Below are 22686 nucleotides of genomic sequence, written 5' to 3'. Positions count from 1 at the left end.
AAGTAATGAGAATATATGTGTTTTAAGCTGTTAATGACAATTTTTAATTTTTGTCTAAACTAACTTGGCAGTGAGAATTTTCGCCTTGCAGCTGAGGTTTACAAAGATATGCCTGAAACCAGCTTCACTCGCACAATATCCAATCCTGAGGTGGTTATGAAACGGCGGCGACAGCAAAAACTAGAGAAGAGAATGCAGGAATTCCGCAGTTCCGATGGCAGACCAGACTCAGGTACTTGGATTTCTTGTGGTTAAGTTGTAAACAGTAAACTGTTTACAGAGAGAATATTCTGAAGGCCAGCAACCCCTGTAAATTTGACTTAACTTTTGCTTTCTCCAACATTTTTTGTACGTGGCTAATTTATCAGTGGTGTAACTGAATGCAGGATTTGTAAAGGTAGGATTCTGCAGGAGCGTGTTTTGTGATGAATGCCAGTCAAAGCTTTCAGTCATGGGCAAAATGGTGAGAGAGAGTATACTCATTGATCTTGCTAGCAGTGCTGAAGTGGGAAAGAAGGAAGGATGGACTTTGAGAAACAGAGGAGGCCTTCTGAAATAATTGTCTTTTATTATACTAAAAACAAGTTGAATGACCTGAAAGTGAAAATGCAATCAGTAGCACAAATAAAGGGTGTAAAGGACTGATTGTTCGGGTCTGCACAAAGGATTCTGGTAGATCTTGTGAATAACAGTGATTAAGTATTTCACATTCATGGGGTGGGGATACAACAGCAGTGGTTGTATAAACATCATTAGAAAGGAACAAATTAAGCAGTGTTAGTACTGATAAAACCTCAAATGCTGTATTCTGTCCATGGAAGGGCAGTGAAGAAAGAGTTAGGGGTGTAGAGAACATCATCTGGGGGAAATCTTAAATGAGCTTTTCAAAGAGACAGGAGATTCTTGAAGGTCACAACAAACTTCCTGTCAAGATGGGAAAGGTCTGTTCTTCAGCCATTGTCACTGTTTCATTTTAACTTCAGGTAATACCAAGCATGGTGAAACACTGGGAAGAAGACTTGATTGCATAAATTAGGGAAGTATCACTGGAGTTTTTTACCAGTGGCAGTGATAAATTTATTTTGAGGATGTTATGTAACTTTTCTTGTATTAGCGGATTGACAAAATGATTTCTGAAGGGGTTCATTCTTACATTCTGTTAGAAATACAATGAATGACTGCATGTCTGTCTTTTTATTCTCTGGTAACATTGTTAATTCCATTTTGTTTCCAAGGTGGAACACTGAGAATTTATGCAGACAGTTTAAAACCAAATATACCATACAAGACAATTCTGCTGTCCACTACAGATACTGCAGACTTTGCAGTTATTGAAGCACTGGAAAAATATGGTCTGGAAAAAGAAAATCCCAAGGATTATTGTATTGCTCGTGTAAGTGAACGTACTAAGACACAATCTTCTCATGTTTCATTATCTGTTTGGGTTTTTTTTCCCTGCGGTAGCTTCCAAATTAAATGGAATTACTGTTAGTTCAGTGACTAAGGGTTGTTTTTTTTTTTTTTAAATCTAACAACCTCAGGAATTCTCAGGTGACCTTTCAAGTTTTTTGGTTTTAAACCCAAATCTTCCAATCTTACTAAATTATTCCTTGCTATATAGATAAATGTTAATACTGAAAGTAACATGTTTCTGCACTTGGCACTGCAGTTTTATACCACTAGGTGTGCTTATGATTCACACATGTATAAACTAATAGTTGGTCCTGTGGATACATAAAATTTGTGCATAAAACTATTTCCCTGAACTAAGAGTGAGCATCCATTCAGAAGCAGAAGTGCTGAGGCGAGCTCCATTGTAAAAGGTGTATATTGTATACTGTTGCCTTATAGCTTTCAGCAGTAACTTACCATCATTACAAATCAGAAAAGATTAAACGTTTAAGTGAAACTTAGGCTTGTTTTCAGAATTTAATTATTTTAGGAGTCCCAAATGAATTGTGTAGAATTGTTATTTCTTAGAGATACGGCTTTAATCAAAAAGTCCCATGGGCAGTACTGATTAAAGGTTACAAACTTCTGACTATGTCATCTTCTCAAGGAGAATAGTGAGACTTGAAAACATTTGATCCTTGTTTGAGTCCAATCTTGATTACATTTTTGGCTATGACTCGTCTAATAAATGTGTATTTATTGCTCCTTAATATGATGAAAGAATGGGAAAAAAGTTTGTCTCTCATAATATTGTGCTCTCTTTCCCTGCCCCTCCTCCAGTGCTTAAAGTGCCGCTGGTAAGCAGTAAGAAAGCAGTAAGTGCTATTCTCTGCACTTTGTAGCTGCTCTAAAGGATGTGGATATATGTTTGATCTAAAAGTTCTTTTCTGATTTGCTTTTTATGATATCTTTGAGTAACCTTAGTGTCTGCTGTGCTTCCAGTCTGTAGTGGTATAATTAACTGGGAATTGATATGTTGCTCTAATATTAGGAATAAGGAAACTGTGATAGTAGTGGTGATATAGTTTTATAGCAGTGAACTAATGTTAGTTTTCATTTTTTCAACTGTTTTATCTTCATTCTAGGCATAGTTTTAATGAAGTTCTGGACATTTTATCCTTGTCTTCATTATCCTGTAATGAGGGTTCCAACTGTGAAAGTTCATTTTACTTACAGTAAAAGTTTACATAGGTTCTTATTTTAGAGGGAAATACTTCTGTAAGTAATAGATTCTTTCAATGACACATTATATTAAAAATTGATTCTCAGTTTTGGCTGCAGAGTATGTGTAGTTTTAATTATGACAATTATCTTCATACTGTGGGATCCATAAATGCAATTCATGATTCTCAGTCATTAATCTTATTAAACAGGTTACTGAATTGACATTCCAGTTTCTCTGCTGGTTTGAAAGAATCACAGCAGAGACACTGTGACTGAATTTGGAAGATAGCTTTGCTTCAGTCTGTTTAGTTCAGAGTTAGAGGACATCATGATGTATTACAAAATATTTGTGTATGAGGGAATTTATTGAACTGATTGCACACTTACCCAGGAAACTATTGCAAGTTACTCTTGTTGTAGTGGTGGTGTTCCCTGTTACCTCCTCTTATTTTCCGATCTTTTGTGGGGATGTTTAATATAGAAAATAGTCTGGAGAATGTTGTTTTAATCTTGGGATAGGTTAACAATGTCTTAGCTGTGAAACAAAGTGATTTTTTTGGAAAGCACTTCTGGAAAATATTTTGTCTTTTCTGAGCAATGCATCTTATTCATACAGTAAGTTTCAGTACTGACGTAAGTTGTGCGCTTACATTTACGTTTGGAATATGAGTAGTCTTCACTGAGTAATAGCAGACTTTTTTTATAACTCTAAGTGTATGAAACCTTTGTTTTGCTCACCATAAGTCATTGGAGTTGGTAAAATCTACTTGGCCTTTCTCAGTGCTCTTCTGATAAAGTGTTGGGTTTTAAAATGTTAATCCTTCTTTTATGAATAGAGTATTTTAAATCTAACTTGTAAAATCTGCTTTTTTCCCCAATGTTTTACGAAGTTACTTTCCTTGCTTGAAACTTTAAAATACCCTAGCATTAGTTTGATGTGTCTTTAATCACTGTTCTCCCTTTTTGGAAACTCACAAATACACTGCTAAATTGGTCCAATGGCCATTGGTACTCCTTTTATATGGAAGTCTCATAGCTGTTTACCCTTGGTAGGGCTTTTCCCCTTGTTCTTCTGATGTTACAGTTTTCTGTGGAAGTCAAATCCTATACATGTTCCTATTCTTAACATATGTTGAATTTAACTATGTATAGTGGAACATATAACTTCAATTTCGTACTGGTTGGGATTTTTAAATGTTTTGTTTTCTTTGAGTGGCAGATAAAGTGTCTTCAAAGAAGACTTTAACTGTTGACATTTACTTAACTATAAAGATGGATTTTAAGTTGTAGGACAAGACCACTATAAGGTTGCATAACTCACTCCTGAAGTTTCAGGAAAGATGAACATTGTAAGAATTTTTTGTAACACCATTGACAACTTCTGTTGTAAATGTCATTCTCCTGTCAGTTGCTTGCTTTCATATGCCAGTTTGCAGTGTATTGGCTGTACCTTTGTCCCTGCTACTGAAGTGCTTTTCTATGTCAGCAAGTAAACATGCATTTGTTCCAATGTGTGTTTTACTTGTTTCAGTTTGCTTGGTTGAAGTTTCCCTGAGTAATATGGGGTTCACTGCACATCTCTGAAGATGTCAGATTAATTAGACAGTCTTCCAAGCTACCTGTGCATATTCACTTAGGGCATAAGACTTCAGGCGTGCAGCGAACTAGTTAATTTGCAAAAGTAGAGTCTGGATCAGATTTCTGATTTAGCATGCACTTATTTTTTTACTTGAGGGTAAGACATAAATAACTTTTTGTAATGTCAAGCAAAAAGATGCAGTTCATGGTGAGTAGGTTTTTCTTTTTCCTTTTTTTTTTTGCGGGTTGTTTTATTGGTTTTTTATGTTTTGCTTTGGATTTTGGTTTTTTTTTTTTCACTAGGGGCATGGGCAGAGCCTGTGTTCCCAGCTTGTAAGGAAAATTGAGGATTAATTATTTATAATAAGCAGATATATTCAAATATACTGTAGATATGAGGTTTTTACTTAAAAAAAACATTAAAATTACAGAAGAGCTTATTAAAGACCTATTATAGCATGGGATTTTCTTGTGTGAGACTTTTGCTAAGGACAGATCTGATAACTTGATCTGTATATATTGCTTAACCACAGTAAGTATTTGAGAATTATCTTCTCTTTTTTATTCCAGCAAATGCTTTGGAAATTAAGTCTGAAGTTGCTGTGGTCTTCATTTACATTTCTTAGCTTGTATTTTCTTCCTGTTTCACTGCATTTTAAATTAATAGATACAGAATTGAATGACTTTATGATAATTTATATATGCTCATGAATGCACTTACGACAAAGCACAGTGTATTCTTCCTAATTCCCTGTTTCGCATTTGTTTCAGTTCATAGGTTGTCAGCTGACAACCTGCTTCCAAGAGATATGATCTTAAGCTGATTTTACCCACCTGTATTTGCTGTGCAGTTGCAGAAGTCAGGGAAGTGTCTGTGCCTCATCTCAGCAGTCTGTATGGATGCAAATTCATGAAAGGATATTTAAATGCATCTGTTTTTAAAATTAAAGCAAATCTCTGCCCATGAACCAAAACTCAATCATAATATAGACTTATTCCTGTGTTTTTCCGTTATTCTAAAATGTAGGAATTTCAGCTTTGTGGTGACAGCGTTCACCTAAAACACAGATGTTTTCTGAAAAGGCATCATAACAATCAGAAATGGCCTAGCCTTAATAAGCTCAGATGTGGTGTTTTGTATCTTTCTTCAGGTTAGGTCACATGCTTTTTAAAGTGAGATGTGTCTGTGTTTTTGGCTCTTCCTGAGAGAGGAGAGGAATGGTAACTGGCTGGGAGGATGAGGGGATCAGTGCTTTTGTGACCCCTCTTCTCTAGCTTGTCTAGTTTACCATTGGTGCCCTTAAACCCGACACCAAGAACAGATGCTTATCCAAGTTCCACGGCAGAAGTAATATCAGGTTAAATTAGTAGCACCTGTGCATTGATATCTCCTTTGTTCCTCTGATTTCACTGCATTTGGGTTTTCTTTGGTTTGCTCCTTAGTCCAGTATTGGTCAGCCCCTGGTACACATGCTGCAGCATGTATTTCTTGTTTTTTAACTAGTTACCTTCTGTCTCAAGGGCTTTGGAATTTAAAAATTGTGGCTTGTTGAATAAGGCTTTAAATACAGTGTTACCTTAATTAGATAATCAAAATTATCCTGTAGGTATAATTGATTTTAAAATATGAGATGTGAAATAGAGCCGTTTAACAAGATAAGATTTGAATGTAGATGTGTTTCTGTTTCCCTCTGGTTTATACATTTTAATGTTTTCCTCCCTTTATAATATCTTATCTATTTGAAAATCTAATTAAAGATAATTTAATTAGTCCTATGTTTAACCAGGTTTTGCATAGAAAATGTTTTAGGGATTACATACTTTTGATCTTAAATGTACTTGTTTCCTGCTTGGAAGAAGATGAAAGGATGTTTGAGGTGGATCTGTGAGAACTTGGTTAACGCAGAAATGGGTGTGGAGAAGAGGCAACAAATGAGTGGAAAGCCTCTCGAGGGCTGCAGTGTAGTTGGGTGCTGTAGCCAATAGCTGCATCACTTCTGAAGGTGTTACCTTGGTCATAGTTCAGAGAGGGGGATAATTTAAAGCAGTTTGTTTAAAATAGAATTGTCTATGAATTTAAATAACATTGTTAGGATTACAAATGAGGGAGTAAAATACATTTTATTTTTTGATTCAGCTTTGAAAGGTCTGTCTAACTTAGAAGGTACTCATGCACTGTAATACTTCCTGTCATTGTTATTTGTGCTTGATCGCTGTGGGGAGCAGTAATGCATGAAATCTCCTTCAGAGTCAGACTTCATGAATCAAGGTTTCCCCCTTCCTCTGCTTTGCAAGGGTATAGCTGTAAAAGGTCTGAATAGTCCATAGTTCTGTTCCAAAAGTATACTTAGTTTTGTTTCTTCCTTAGAGCTAGACAGCATGAAGCACTTGTGTGAAATGTTCCAGTTGTACCCTTAGTCTCTGTGTAGACCAGGTAAATTTTGGGTAAGACAAGGAGTCAGGAGATGACACTGTCTTTGCCAGCTCGTGGTGTCATTTCTGAAGATACTTGTGTTGCATTAGCAGAATGGCATTAGCAAAATGCAAGGCTGATTCCAATGTGCGAAATAATAAAGGAAACTTCAGTTTTATAACTGTCATCTCCACAGATTTTTTTTTTTTTTTGCCTTGGCTGTTGAGTTATTGGAGTAATACTTTTTTACTAGAAGAAAGATCTTATCTGCCTTAAGTGTAACTTGCTTTTCTTTGCTTTTTAAATATATCTGGTGTTCTGGGAAGCGTGATTTAACTGTAGCAGGAGGTCAGAAAGGAGAGTTAGAAAAAGTCTTGGAAAGCAAAATACATTTCAAGTTACTGAATTCTTTGGCCTTATCTCTCACATGCAAAAAAAAGTAATCAGAGGATATACCCCTGAATACTCTGTTCTAATTATCCACTAACAGCTCTGAAAACTGACAATTCTTTTCTAGGTCATGCTGCCTCCTGGTGCTCAGCACTCTGATGATAAAGGTGCTAAAGAAACTATTCTTGATGATGATGAGTGTCCCCTGCAGATCTTCAGGGAGTGGCCTAGTGATAAAGGTATGTCCAGAAAGCTTAAAGAGATTTTTGTGCCTTGGGTCCGTGCTGTGGACCCCCTGTAAAGTAAGAAATTCTAACATATATTTTAGTATGTTTTGCTTTTGGGTACCTTTAATGTTAGGGAGCATTAGAGTTATTTACTATTTCATTATGCACTGTTTGTAGTATTACATCTTTAGGTAGCAGAAAGATTTTACATTTTATCCTAAAGTTTCTACAAAGGTGTACTTATTTCTAAGTTAAAACTATTTTGAAGAAGTGTCAGAAATTTAGTAAGCTAAAAGTAATCCTATGGAACACGAAAATTAATAGATACTGGTTGTGTGTTTGTTCACTGATATTGTGACTCAAAGGATGTATAATACTGTGTTTTAGGACTACTAGTCTTTCAGTTGAAAAGGCGGCCTCCTGATTATGTCCCAAAGAAAACCAGGAAAATAACTGAAGGAAAGCCATTAAAGGGGAAGGAAAGAGTTGACGGGTCTGGCTATGGCTCTTGTCTTCCTCCTGAGAAACTACCGTACCTGGTGGAATTAAGCCCAGGTAAGAATTCTGATTGTCTAACAGTCTAAATTACATTATTACATGGTCATTTGGATTTTCCAAAAGTAAGACTTTCATTGTAAGGACAGAGAAGTCTGTGGGCAGTGTAGGGGAATGCCACATGAGTTGTTCTTCTGATGCCAGACCCTGAATTGGAGCTGTCTAAAGGTAGAGCTGAATATTTCTGTAATATCAAAATTTTAGCAGCAATTTTTTGGAGTGCAAGAAGAGGAGAAATTATTTCGTAAGACTTTGTCTCTATTAGTATGATTGCAAGTATGAAGCTTTCAGTGTTTTGAAAACAAAATAAAAAAATCATCGAATCTTCAGCTTTCTTTGGATTTTGGGCTTTAAAACTTGGTTATAAGTAAAATAGTTTAACATGTCATATTATGGGAAAGCGGAAGAGCACTGCTCAAATCTGATTTGTTTTACATTCACAAGTACACTGTAGCATACCTGGAATTTGACAGTACTCTGCATGGAAAATAACATTTTTTTAACAGGACAAGAACATGAATTTTTAAATCAAACTTAAATGTTAAACATTTTTCAGTCTATATGGAACCTTCAAATCACTGGCAAGGCTGAGTTTTATTTTGGCATCGTTACAACTCTCTGGGTTGCGTTGTAATTTACAGTTAATTTTATGATCTAGGAACAGCCAGGAGAGATACAACGTACATAACATGTGCTCTTAATTGATATTGTCTTCATGTTTAAAAGTTTGGATATGGACTTTCATTTTTGATGATTTAGTTATATACAGCTCTTTTTCCTGTTAAATGTCACTTGGGTACACTCAGATATTCGAGCAAATGTTACAATTTGAAGTGTGGTTGTTTACCTTTTGAGAAGCAAGTTTGGAAATTGGTGCTAAAACCTTTGATCAGAACTGCAAACAAAAGGTTAAATTCATAGTCAAATAGTGTGGGATTTTGTGGGGTTTTTGTTTGGTTGGGTTTTTTAATCCAGATGAAATTAACAGTGCACAGAATATATTAAATTTATTATTCTCTTCTATATGGTGAGGTTTGGTTTGCATATTAATATTTTGGATTCTTTTAATAGTACTTTTGATTACTTGTGCTCTGAACTCTTCATGGAACGCAGTATTAAATGTTGTGCTTGGGCAGTGGAGCAAGACATCCATGAACTGAGGGAGGAAAAACAATCTGAAGTGCCACAGGTGTCAGCGCTGTGTACTAAGCCTTCACACATTGCCTCTGGGACTGACCTGTTGTTCATGGTTTTCTTCTAACAGCTTGTTGTCCCTTTTCTAAACAATAAGGATTGTTTCATTCGGTAGCTTTGTAGTACTGATGTCTTTATGTTCTACCCAGTTTCTGAAGTTGAAAGAGTTTAATGCACTTCATCCTTATAAAATGAATAAGTGTTGTCTGGCTACGGTTTCACCCTTTCCTGTCTTTTCTTTTCTTGCCCTCCTCCGCATGTTCTGCATGGTATCTGTCCTGCTGGTGCTGCCTTCACCTGGGTCCTCTGCATGTGTTTCTAACCCCAGGGAGAAGGAATCACTTTGCCTACTACAACTATCACGCTTACGAAGGTAACGCTGTATTTAATACTGTTCTCTCATTAGTCACTAAAAACTTCGCTGGCTGTAAATCTCGTGTTTCTTTTTGACAAATGAAAGGCTATCTTGTTTATCTTTGGCTTTTTTTTTTTTCCAATGGACTGCTTTGGTGAAGTAGTTACCTGTCTTGTTAGCTACCTTTTAATTATTTGATCTGTGAACAAGCGTCAAATTTGTCATGAATATGCTATCATCCAAAGAGTTCAGTGTTCCATCTACGATTAACAGCTAAGTTTCATAGGGTGGTTTAAAAGCAAGCAATTTTATGGTAGAAATAAAAAGTTCTTTGATCCATCTGCCTGCAGAATTCATAGTTAAAAAGTGTATTGGGTAAACGGCATAGAACTTAACCATGCTTTCCACTGTTTGACTGCATTGATGCAGTGGATGGAATCTGTGATTTTTGTGTGAAATAGTTTGGACCACTGGTAAAGTGACCTTACTTTTTACTCCGTGGTGTTCCATAGCATCCTTTGGTATTTCTGTTGCCTGGTTTGTGTTGTTGCCTAACGTAAGTGGTATGTATCAAGGATTTAGCCATGTTAGACTGTAGAGTCTTGTTCAGTTTTATCTGCAGTATTTGAAATTGATAACCTAACCTACAAATCATTATGCATCCTTGATTCTCTGTAGAGTTTAGAGTAATGTGCTGATACATCCTGGTTTGGCCAAACAGATGAGAATACAAAGCAACTTTCTTCATTGTGAAATGTCTTACCAAAATACCTTTTCCTTTTCTTACTTTTTTTATTCTCAGTTTCCTCATTTTGTTTTCTAGACTGCTGTAAAAGTACTACATGTAGTAGCCCATGTTGCTCACCCTTTCTTTCATGGTTGTGGAGTACAATACTGGGGTTTAAAGAACTCTATTCAGACCTATGCCTCCAGTGCTCAATTCTTGGAATTGAATCCAGACTTTCGTTTCATTAACGTCATTATTCCAGAGAGTAGAAGAGTTTTGTAGAGTGTGCTGAACTAAAAAGCATGGATGGGCTCTGTAGGAACACTTGAACATTAAGTAGAAAGCTTGAAATTTGATTGTGTCTCACTGGAAAAAAAAAAAAAAGACAGTTTCTTAAATCTTAGAGTGTGAAAAAGAGATCTTCGTATTCTAGAGTCCAGTGTGTCTCTTTGGAACAAAGCACTTCAGGATATTTGTATTTATTATAGAAATAACTCCTGTAGAAATGTCCTCCTGTCAAAACGTTGACTCTATATTCTTGCAGAGGAACCTAGCAGACTCATGCTTTGTGCAATTGTGCAATTGTACAAATTCAGTAAGTTTGCTACTGAAGTTTGTCCAGTTTTTCCACTTCTCCACAGCTGCTGATGTTGCTGGTTGTATGACTGTTTCATTGACTGAAGATTGGATTCTGGATGCTAGAAGATGCACTTCAGTAGCTTGTGGCTCTAAATGTGGCAGTGAGCAATTGTCTCTGTATCCAAGTCATGAAATGAACCAATAAACTGAGATGAATCTGATAGTAATAGAAATAGACTGGATAGACTGAAGTGAGATTTGGCAGCACTTTGAATAGCTGATACTGTCTATGTTATCTGTGAATGTGGTTGCTGATGAGTTCAGGGATGTTATTAACTTCAGTTATTCAATCCTAATATTTAAAGGCTGAGGAAAATGACAAAACCACATTTTTTCAGGATGTGAGTCCCTGAGATCTTACAAACCTGAAATCAAAATTACAAAGCATTAAAAAAAAAAAAGGCAAAGCCATAAGGCTTTTCTCCATGCTTCATCACAAAAAGAGCAACCTGAGCTGTAAAATACATAGCAATGGAAGATGCGGAGGACATGCAGGTATAACAACTCAGAAAGAAGAATTGCAGAAGGTTGGAAAGGTTTGAAAGCCTTGGCTTTCAGCCAGCCTTCTTTCTGAGAACAGAACTGCAGTATATGTGTAACACTTTTACAATTAGTTTGAAAGAATTTTGTTCCCTATTAGGAGAACAGTTTATAAAAAGGTTTTCCATTGGCTTTTTCTGCTGGAAGTGCACATCGTGTTGGAAATTTAATAGCAGAATTATCTCCTGAATTTCACATGGCGTTTCAAATCTGCCCAACCATCTCCTGATCTTATTAGGGTTTAAACTCTTAATACTGAGGAACTTGTGCAGGAAATTTGCTTTTCAAATGTATGTTTAACTAATTTAAACTCAGTAGGTGAAGTCCATTGTGTGACCATTTTTGTTCAGCTTTGGGCTTACTTGTTTTCTATGATCTGATCTTCATCATTTGGTTTGGTCTGGTTTTAAGTCCGTACTATTTCCTGGCATTGTTTCAGGCATTAGATTAGTGAAATCAATTGAAATTATAATTTCCAGAGTAGTGTAGGGCTCACCTTTTAGTGGTGAAGTAACATGTTTAAAATATATATCCATGAAGGTCAGCCTTAGTTTTTTCTATTGTTCAAAAAATATACATTTGTGTGTTGAATCACTGAGTTGATGTGCTTACAGTGACTATTCACTTCACTACACAGTATTTTGTAACACTACTATTTGAAGTATGAATGTTGACTCGTAACTGCATAAACCAAGTCATGAAATCTATCATCCGTAGCTAAGAACCGCCTTAGTGGACTGTCATGTTTTGGGGGTAGGGTCTTTGCCATAGGTGTGGCAGAATCTGTGTCCCGCTGCAGTGAGTTATGAGGGATACATTCCAAACAACATTTAGGTGAGCTTTCAGCTGTTGAAAAACAGGGAATAAAACACTTTACACTGTAGTATAATGCAACCTTCCTTCCCTCCTGCATCTCTCCCCTAGAACAAAAAGGCCTTTCATCCTTTTATAGAATTTACAGTAATTATCTTCAAGATTAAGAGTCCTTTTACTGTAGAAATTGGCTTTTACTGGGTGGAGTATTACATGTGTGTTCTAAATAACTTTTGAGTAACTCCTTAAATCTTTATCATTTTTGTAGGAATTAAAAATATCATTTGTATCTAGTGTTGTTCTAAAACAAGTTTTTTTCGTGTTACAAAGGATACTGCATAGAAACAAGAGTCTTAATATGCCTCAGCAGAAACACTGATACTAAAATATATTTCATATGTGAAAGCACATTTTTTGTGATATAATCTATATTGAGGATATACAGTGGTGTGATGTAAACGTTAGTAGAACTTGATACTGATTGATTAGTCACAAGTGCTGAACTCGGGAATGAGATCAAGAAGTTCTCTTAAATAAACACTAGAAAACAATATTTTATAATGTATCTTGCAGAAATATATAGGAATATTTTAAAGGTGGTGCTTTTTTCTTTTTAAAGTGTCAAAAATGAAAAAGCAGGGGGCAGTGGGAAGTATGTTTAGTATAGGGGTGAAATCACTAGACTGTAAAGCCTATTCTCTAATCTATATATAAAGAGCTTAGGAGAAAGTGCCATAAGAAAATAAGTATAAAAGCCCTAGATAACTAGCCTTGATTTTATGCCATTGACTTTTTTGAAATTCCAGTATTTTTGCTTGTTGAATAAAGGTCCCTTCCTCCAAACTGAATCTTGTATCTTTTGGGTGCCAGATTTACCAAACTAGGATGTGGGTAGGAGGAGGAAATGCTTGATTTTTGGAATCATAAATAAGTGAAAGAAGCTACTTTAAGTTTTGGGGTGTAAGCTGTGAGGAGACATAATAAAAATTCATGGAATTTGGTATAAGCAGCTAAATGTATTCAATAACCTATTACATGTCTGCTTTTGGTGACATTGAAGATGCAACCACATATAATTTCTGATTTAACATTAAGTATTAAAAACTGCACATAATTCAAATTGCTGAAGATACTGCATTATCATTACCTTTTTTGGGGTACAGTGATATTAAATGTATACCTCTCTAGACTCAAATACAAGGTTTTAATAAAAGGCTTATCCCTGTACCTGAAAAATGTTTAGAGGAGGGAGTACTCTTATGATTAATGCTTCTTTTGTGATGGGTGACATACTAATGTAATGGCAGTGATTCTGTGTTCAGTAACTGGATATTACTGTAGTATCAGCACTTCACTTTCGTATTTACAGTACCAGTCTATGGACTATCTGTGCCTGGTGTCTTTATGTCCTAATAGCATCCCAACAACCCCAGAAGAAGCTTACTACTACCATTTTATGGTTAAATGACTTGCATTCTGATTTTAATAAACAGATCCTGGTAGTAAAGCTGGGATTCTGCTGCTGGATTTATGGAGGTTTTGTTTATATTGACTTTCATTTAAAGACTTGAAGATGACTAGTATCCTACCGCAGACAGTGTCACTGTATGTGCCATGGCTTTAATAATATTCTCTAATGCTTTTTGGGGGATGACTTGAAGTCATTGTTCATATCCACAGGTAAGACATTTTTTGTCTTGCAGCCTCCCTTTTTTACATCTTTGCTTTGGAGAACAGATTGGAGAGAAGTCAGAAGTGACAGTATTACTTCAATAGCTGATAGTATTTAAAGTTGTAGGATTTTCTGGGAAGCAGGGAGCATTTATATGTACGCCAAAACCCATTGTATTAGCCTGTGAAGGCACTAACTAAAATCATGTACACTTTATGTCCAATGTATCTTGTGAAATTTTATTCTACTTGGACAGTATTTACTCCTGGGGGGAGTAGGAAGATGAACTTTATTGTTTACCTCATTTTCTGTGAGATGAAAATATAGGTCAATGGGACTATAAAGATAAGGCCAGAAGTGCTAAAGTCCTATATATTAAGACTAAAGCTGTTGTAAGTAAACATTATGTAAGATTCTCTTTTAATATTGGTCTAGTTCCAGTATCTGATGAATTGGAAAGAGTTTGTTATGTGGACCACATGGCAGTAGATATTGCTGATAATCTGTACTTCAGTAAGGTCAATAAATTCTATTATTATAGAGATCTGCAGGTAATTTTATTTTCCTGATCTTTAAACCCATTCTGGTATACCCATATAAAACTTTAGAGTTTAACAAAAATTGTATTGTTCAAACTACTAGGACATAGAGAAGGTTTTTCAAAGTATGTTCAGAATAGTAGTTCCTGATTACTTTGTTCTTTGCATTTGTAGAAAACAGCTGCTCCAAGTAGGCTCTGTCTACTTTCAGTGTTCTTGCATTATGATGAACAACTAAGTTCCCAGCAAATCTTGAAAGGACGTCACTCAGTGTTTTTGTGAACATTGCTATTCTGAATTAAATTGCAAAAATGTAGAAATATTGTATGAATATTTGAACTTTAATAACTTGCAAATTAATATTTATTACTTGCTGTACAGATGGTTCTGACTCCAGAGATAAGCCAAAGCTCTATCGTCTACAATTAAGTGTCACTGAAGTTGGAACTGAAAAATTTGATGACAATTCCATTCAGGTATGGAAAAAAGCAGACTCAGATGACAGTACTGGTCTGATCTCTGGTGTGTTATATGTAATTGTGGGAACTAGTAAAATATGCTATAAATACTCTTCAAAGCTAGAACGGTAAAATATTGCTGCAATTTCATATGAATTCATTATATTAGTCATATTAATGGTCATAACTATCTGAATTTATTTCCTTTCTTGTGTTAAGAGAAGGGTTTTATTATTTTAAGTAGGGTAAGTAAGGTCTTTATAATTTAAGGATTTTATTATTCAAAATGGGGGTTTCTGTTTCATAACTGTGTCAAACGGTGCATATCAGTGTTATTGTAATTGCTTAACGGCTTTCAAGTCCTAGTCTCAATCCCTTTGAGGTAGAATTTCTTAAGTGTATAAAATAAGAATATTTATGTGAAGCTCATAACAGGGAGTCTCTTATAGCACCTTGGGTCCATGTCAGTGCAGTTAATTGACTTGTAATTACTTACATTGTGAGATTTCACATCAAAACAGCAAGTGGAAGAAAACAGTCTGAACAGTATATGACCAAAAAAGTGAAAAACTTTTTAAGGGATTTCTGCTGCACATGTTAGTTAAATATGTGTTTTATTATTCTTCTTGCAATGAAAAATGAAGTGAAGCTCACTGATGATAGTACCACTCATCTGTGTGAAATTCGTAAGCAAGCAAAGTTAAATTACTAGTCTGTAAATAGGGTAAGCTGCAGCTCAGTCTCTTTATTTTAATTTCTGCTGCAGTATAATTTAATTTATTCTATGTTAATTAATTCTATTCCCAGTTATTTGGTCCAGGAATTCAGCCTCATCATTGTGACCTCACTAATATGGATGGAGTTGTTACTGTAACCCCAAGAAGCATTGATGCTGAAACCTATGTGGAAGGTCAGCGTATTTCAGAAACCACCATGCTGCAAAGTGGAATGAAGGTTCAGTTTGGGTCATCTCATGTATTTAAGTTTGTGGATCCTACTCAGGACCATATTATTTCCAAAAGACCTACTGATGCAAGTCTTATGGTCAAAGGCCCAAGACACAAAACTGGGTGAGTAAAATTTATTTTCTTCCCACTGAGGTGAGGAGGTGAGCCTTGGAAAAAAAATAGAGAATGAGTGCATTATAAATGACCTGTGACTAGAGTATGACTTAAAAGCAACTACTCAGAACTCATTTAAAGTGTTAAATATATAATTTGAATACTTGAGCTCCACCTTGTGATTTTATTTAGGATTAGCAAGTGTCTTTTCATTATGGAGTATTCAAACAAGTTTTCCTCATGCTCACTCCTCTTCCTCATGTTAAATACTTTAATGTATTTCAAAATTCATCCAACCTTTGGGATAAGTAAAGAATTTGCTGAATGTTTTCAGAGAGCCTGGTTTTTGTTTTTTCTCAGATAACTTTTAAAATTCCACTAGAAGGAAATGAAGTAATCACGAAATGAAACTGTTAAGATAGGGAACTAAATGTCTCAATATAGCAACCTCTTTTTACAGTGTGATTACTTATGTTCTAGTTCCTGTGTCACAAGGACTAACAGTCCAGAAGTCCACTCTGTTGTTTTTCTGTATATTCATATTTTTGATAGGTGCATAATAAAAATACTGATTGTAGATTTAGTGACTTGTAGGGGTTCAGGTGTTTTCTTCAATAGCTACAGAAATAATCAGAAGAAACAATCTTAAAATCATTTTGTATAGCGGGGGATAAAACCAACATAACTCCCATCTTCTCTGGGTCCAAATGAGGCTACTCTTGCTGCTATACACATTATTGTATAATGTGGTTTTGAAAAGAAACAAATTGGCTTGGAGATGAGTGAGGGAAAGGTATCTAGGAAAAGAAGCTTATCTGCTGAGTTAATATAGGTGTTTGTTTTAACCATTATTTTTTCTCCACTTTATTTTCATGTGGAAGGATACTGTATGCTTGCTGTAGGACCTGTCTGTAGGAAGACCTCCAGCCATTTAGCTGTCCTGTAATATTCCTACTTAAATCCTGAGTTCATTCAGCATTTAGCCTGCAGATCAATAAATAAATGCTCTTGCAGGTTTACATAGTCAACTGCAAAGCACTGCGTTACTGCAGAGCTATGGCAAAAGGCTATTGAAGCTTGAACAACTAAATACTTTTAAAAATCTTTAGAATAAACATAATAACATGCATTAGTGTGATTTATGAATTATTTACGTTATCCAGAATGTTGTACATTTAGTACTGAAGAACTGTTGCAAGTCTACTGTCGGGAATACAAGACCATGAACGTATTTTATGTGTATTTGTTTATGTGTATTTATATTTTTTCACTTGATACTCTCAAGACACATGGTGTGACTCTTGGGGATGGTCCTGTGCAGGGCCAGGGGTTGGAATCAATGGTCCTTGTGGGTCCCTTCCAACTCAACATATTCTGTGATTTTGTGAAATTAGCTAAGAATCTGTTTTTCCAAATTAAATGATCTGTGTAAATATTTTTAATAAAATAAAATTTAATAAAGAATCAATACAGTATTAAAAAAAGTTAATATTAACTGGACTCATGGTTGAATTTTAATTTATTAATTTTACTACTCTGTTCCTTGTTTGTTAAGTGTTGAACAGTATAATTTCTAAAATGTACTTTAAATGTTATCTTACTTTTAGAGCTGTACAGGAAACCACATTTGATCTGGAGGGAGATGTTCACAGTGGAACAGCACTACCAGCAAGCAAGGTATTCCATGATGAGTAAATAATAAAATATGTAGGTTAAATCAAAATCACAACATCAGTAGTACTTTGGGAAGTGTGGCCAATTCATCAGTCTCCCCGACCATTTTCTGTTGTGGATGAGCTCAGGTATCATGTGCATTATTTTTTTTTTGTTTGAGGCTTTTTTTCCACAAAACTCTTTTGTTTAAATTTGTATTGGCATTTGGCATGCATTCTCTGTCAAGAATAGTAACATTTTTTAAAAAGGGAAATTCCTTGAACCTGAAGTAGTTTCTCCCCAAACTGACACGTGCAGGTAGAGATCTGTATTAAAACTGATACATCATTACCTTGTGTGTGTAGCATATGGCTATTGTCATCTGTGATCGAGTAAATAAATGTTTTATATAAAATGTGAAAGGATGTTAAATTTTACTTTAACTAGGCTTTTAAAATTTAATGGATGTGACATTAGGCTTCATTAGAGCTCCTGTACACACATTGCCTAAACAAACTGTCTCTGCAGTCATAATTATAAACATTTTATGAGGTGGTAATGTTTTCTGGCTTGCTTTCTGCACTGTCTGTTAATAAATTTTGTGTCAGAATTGCGTTTTACAAGAGCACAGTAAAATGACACAATGGTTAATGCCTTACTTGGCTATGATCACATGCCTCAGATGAAATGAGAGCGTGAATTATTTCAGCAGTATGAAATGTACTAATCCTTCCAGAAATGCATTTCCTTTTATGTTTTATTACTACGATCATAAAATTGAAATACTTGTAAATATTTAGCGATATTAATGTGTCAGTGTAGGTATTAAAAATAGTCTGATAGCTTTTGAATATCTTTGTTAGTCTTTTTTTTTTTTTTTGCCTTGCCACAGTCTTGATTCAGTTTCTCTGCTTTCTTTGTAGCTTTGTGATAGTGCTTTCTTTTATCTTGTGTGTGTTCTTTACCTACCAGAAATACCTACCAGAAATTTGTAAACTCATAAGATGTCCTAAAACTCAGAGTAAGAGTTTCTGATACAACTTCATATCCTTTTCACACTCATTAGAAAAATACTAGTGGGCCTAGGGATTATTGGGAAAATTTATTTTATTTTCTAGTTGTGCTGTTTGAGAATGTATATGTCATCTTGTTAACTCACTGATGAATCACTCGTTCTCTAACAGTTGCTCTTTTCTAAGTTTGCTTTTCCATTTGGAAAATGGGTAACAGTAACTTTAATGAAAGTTCTTTGAGATATGGTGATGAAAAGTGGTTCTGTGATTGGCATGTCAGTACTGAAAAAAATATTTTGCTAAAACTCTTGTTTTGAGATGCACTTTTTGGTAGGTTTTCTTATGTCAAAGCAAATTATTTAGTCCTAGAAACTTCTTATGAAGTGTTGAAACACTTCATATTTTACTGATGTCTCGTTTTCAGCTCTATACTGAAAATAATTGCTATGTGTTTTGCTGCTAAAAGCAGCGTTTGTCCCCTTCCTGGTAGAGTTTGATGTAATTGGAAATTAAAAATTAAAAGCTTCCTAATCAGGATTTTGGGACACTGAAAGAAAATAAATTAAATGATACATAAAAAAATAACATAGTTTGAATTGCCACTTCTTGTCTTGGAAAACTGTGTACTGTCTAGCAGATCAGAGTTTCCTTAAGATCAGGATAAATTATGTTATGGATCAGTAGTGTAAGCACTTAGAACTATTGCAGAATCAGGGTGGGGGAGCATGGACAGTTTTAAATCAGTAAATATGTTTAACTTTGTCTCTTACCTAAAGTTTTCATTACCAACTCAGTTTGTATTGATAGCTTTGCAACTTTTAAAGACATTTGAAAGTTTCATTATAAGTTCTTGCCGTACATTAACAAAGAGCTGCTTCTCTCTGGCCATCGTGATCTGTTGAATTGCAAGCAGTGCTTCATTGTGGCGGAAACACCTGCTGAGCTGCTGGTCGCTGTGCCATACCCCTCTCTTCTGTTCTCCCATCTCTTTTCAAGCCTCAAATTGACACTTCATTTTAGTAATGCTAAGCTAATCCAGTGTTTGCATGCTAAGCACCTGTCCTGCTGTTTTGAATTAGAGCACCAGCAGGCTTGATGGTGACAGGACATCATCAGCATCCAGCACAGCTGAACGAGGAATGGTGAAGCCGATGATTAGAATAGAACAGCAAGATTACCGCAGACAGGAAAGCAGGTAGGAAACGTGTAACCCCTTGCTTCTCATAATGGAAAAAAATGGATAAGTTGTTCCAATAGATCAAGCATCATAACAGTAGAGGTGTGTTAAAGTATTTTGAACAGTCTGGTTTTCCCCATGGAGAATGAGGTTTTCTTTGAGATCTTGTTCCAAATAAACCTCAGAATTAACAAGCAAAGCCAAAAACTTCAAAATACTTAACAGAATACTGAAGCAAAGGATTACTTTATTTTTTTTTTTATTTGCAGTTCTCTTTGTGAAGTCAGGCTGACAGTTGTGTCACATCATTGTTGATTTCTGGTTAGGCATGTCATATGAAATGTCTTCAATAACAAAGGTACAATTATTTGAAATTTTCATTCGCCAGTGGCAAGAAGTTGTGATTTCCTCTGGAGAGTGAAATAACCAGGTCACTGCTATTTCTACTACAGTGTTGTCAGCAGGTGTGGACTCTGTCCTTTAAGATACTTAAAACCTGAGGGGACAGGGTAGTGAGCATCTTGCTCTAGTTGACCCCATTTTGAGCAGGGAAATGGGACCAAACAATCTCTAGAGTTCTATCACACCTCAGTGAATCAGTGATTATGTGAACAGAATTTTTTTCAAATCTTTAGAAAAATACAGGATTGTATTGCTGTCTACATAAATCAGCTTTTAAATTTAGATGAACAGCTATGATAAATGGATGAAAGGTAAGGTAAATGTGCTGCAGGGATAAAACGTGCAGTGATTCAAGTTGTAATGCTTGTAGTATGAAGCTTTTAGTACCCTTAGATGGGTTTATTTTTCACTAGACAGAAAACAGAGTTCAGAGATGTGAGTGGTAGAAAAAATTACAATCAAAAAAGAGCAGAAAATTGTGCTTCTGCCTGAACTTGAATGTTCAAGCGTTTTGTAGTAAGAAAATGTTTTAAATACTTTCAGTGAAGTTGCAGTAGAATATAACTCAGCTCTACTCTGCAGTCTCTTAGTAGAGTATCTGGGCATTTTGAGATTCTTTTTCAGAACTGCTTTTATTAAGGTTACTGAAGATTTAACTCCTCCTTATTGAATTACTAATATTTTTAACTGTAATTTTCCTCTTTCATAAAAGATGACCAAAACTTCTTTCTGAACTTTTTATAGCCTTTCAGAAGTTCTTGAGGCTGCTGCTGTTAGTATTTCTTGATCTGTGTATGTGTGTGAAGATTATTAAATTTCTATGAAGAGGATTATCTTGTGCTATAGTTCTTTATTTCAAAAACACAGAGCCATCTGTATGCTGCATTTTGGCTTTATTTTGTTGTATTTTTAAAAACTTTTTAAATTCTTTCTAAAGAGAGTACTCATTGCTAGTCTTTACAGTTTTTTTCACTTTGGTTCCTTTGTGCATGAAGTATTTTTACAGAGGCACACCTAAATTTGTGATAACTACAACCACAGAAATTTTTATCACCAGCACTGGCATTGATACTTTATTTCTGTATATATCTTACATGTCTATAGTATGTGTTGTGTAATCCCAGTGTTATTAATCTAAATACAGCATTTCTATCATGTGCTCTTTCTCTGATAGATTCACTATGTTGAGATTAACAAATTAGCAAAGTCAGAGTGTCAAATTAGGGCTTGGCAAATTAGGCAGTGTGTCGCTCGAGTACACTGAATTATTCGCTTTTGTGGATGTATTTTGTGGATCTTTAATTAGGTTTCCTCTAGGATACTCTGGTCTCATTTTGTGAACTGCAAGGATGGTAATCATGAGCTGCTATATTTGAAAAACAAAAAAAATCTTCACTGAGCAGTTGCAGGTTCTTGTTGCTGTACAACTAATCCACCCCACATTACCCCATGTGTCTACTTTTTGTGTGTTCATCACTACTGTTCAAAGGTGAATAATAAGACAAATAAGACTTTTTTTCCTACAACTTCACTGAACGGGTTGAAGACCAAAGATTAGAACTTGGCTACCATGTTTTTTCATTTCTAGAAAGAAAATTAATTGAGAACTGAGAGCATAACTCCAGTTTACTTATTGGGTATAGTTGTTCTGATTGAAATGTGATTCTTGGAAATAAAATATAATGATTGGTTAGTTAAAGATTGCAGTCATACATGCTCATTAGATAACTGACTACAATTAATATGGGCAAGCATATAATAAAAATCAGAAAAGATCATTTTTGCCTTGGATACCTTTCAAGAGTTCTTAAAGATGTGATTGGTTGGAAATAAGAATAGTGATAGAAAAGTGGTGTTAACTAAATGCAGACACTCACCTGATTCCTAATTTTAACATGCTTTACAAAATTTATACATACCTAGTAGGCTGGCTAAAACAATCACACAAGAATATTTTCATTTTTATGCAGTTTATCAGAGACAATCTAGGAGAATACAGAAATACCTAGAGAATGTACTGTTTTTAATGCAATTTTAAAGTGTAGTATTACCTGATACTATACTAAGAGAGAAGGCAACCCCTAATCAATATTTTATGGCCCTCCCAGACATAACCTAACTAGACTTTCAGACTGGTTTAGCTCAAAGAATTTCATCACCATAGAGAGGCTTTATCTATAAAAGAATAGCACATAGAGAATATATACTTAAAATGTATCCAGTAACAAAGCAGGTTGGGCAGCTGCTATCATATCAGAAGCACAGAGAATTATTTTAACTTAGATTTCTGATTTGCAAAGCTTAATTGGCATTTCTTTTATGTATGCTTAGGCAAAGGCAGAAGATGGTACAGGGGGTTGGAACTAGATGATCTTCAAGGTCTCCTTCCAACCCAAACCATTTTATGATTCTGTGATTAGTTGAAGGGAACTCCTATTAAGGTAGTTAAATAATTGAGTTACTGCATCTGTTCCTAGATAACTAATTTACAGGTAAAACTAAATTAACATTTCTTAAAGAGTACTTCATATTAACTTGTCTCTGAAAGCCGATTTCCAAATTTCTGTAAGCAATCCTTAACTAATCGTATCAACTCTCATCACTCGACATGTTGTCTCCCATCGACTGTGAATCTTGTTCCTTCATTTGTGCTTAAAGAGATCA

General features: G+C 35.2%; 1 protein-coding gene across 21 annotated transcripts in view; it reads left to right on the top strand.

Moving 5' to 3' along the window:
- AFDN (afadin, adherens junction formation factor) overlaps nt 1-22686 on the top strand; it is a 124098-nt gene that overhangs the window by 39660 nt on the left and 61752 nt on the right. For 16 of the 21 annotated variants that reach the window (XM_051811114.1, XM_051811108.1, XM_051811109.1 and 13 more), the window contains exons 5-13: nt 72-232; nt 1236-1393; nt 7125-7236; nt 7612-7779; nt 9302-9346; nt 14640-14734; nt 15524-15786; nt 17385-17454; nt 19523-19638. In XM_051811114.1, coding sequence (XP_051667074.1) covers nt 72-232; nt 1236-1393; nt 7125-7236; nt 7612-7779; nt 9302-9346; nt 14640-14734; nt 15524-15786; nt 17385-17454; nt 19523-19638 — 1188 coding nt within the window. The remainder of the gene's footprint in view (nt 1-71; nt 233-1235; nt 1394-7124; nt 7237-7611; nt 7780-9301; nt 9347-14639; nt 14735-15523; nt 15787-17384; nt 17455-19522; nt 19639-22686) is intronic. The other 5 variants (XM_051811115.1, XM_051811113.1, XM_051811128.1 and 2 more) reach the window with 1 other exon arrangement.

This window comes from Manacus candei, unplaced genomic scaffold (genome assembly GCF_025592945.1).
Source record: "Manacus candei isolate 608988 ecotype Guabito, Panama unplaced genomic scaffold, ASM2559294v1 h1tg000081l, whole genome shotgun sequence".
In the NCBI taxonomy this organism is placed as follows: Eukaryota; Metazoa; Chordata; class Aves; order Passeriformes; family Pipridae; genus Manacus; species Manacus candei.
Note: the sequence above shows the minus strand (reverse complement) of the source record. Positions and strands in the feature narration are given on the sequence as shown.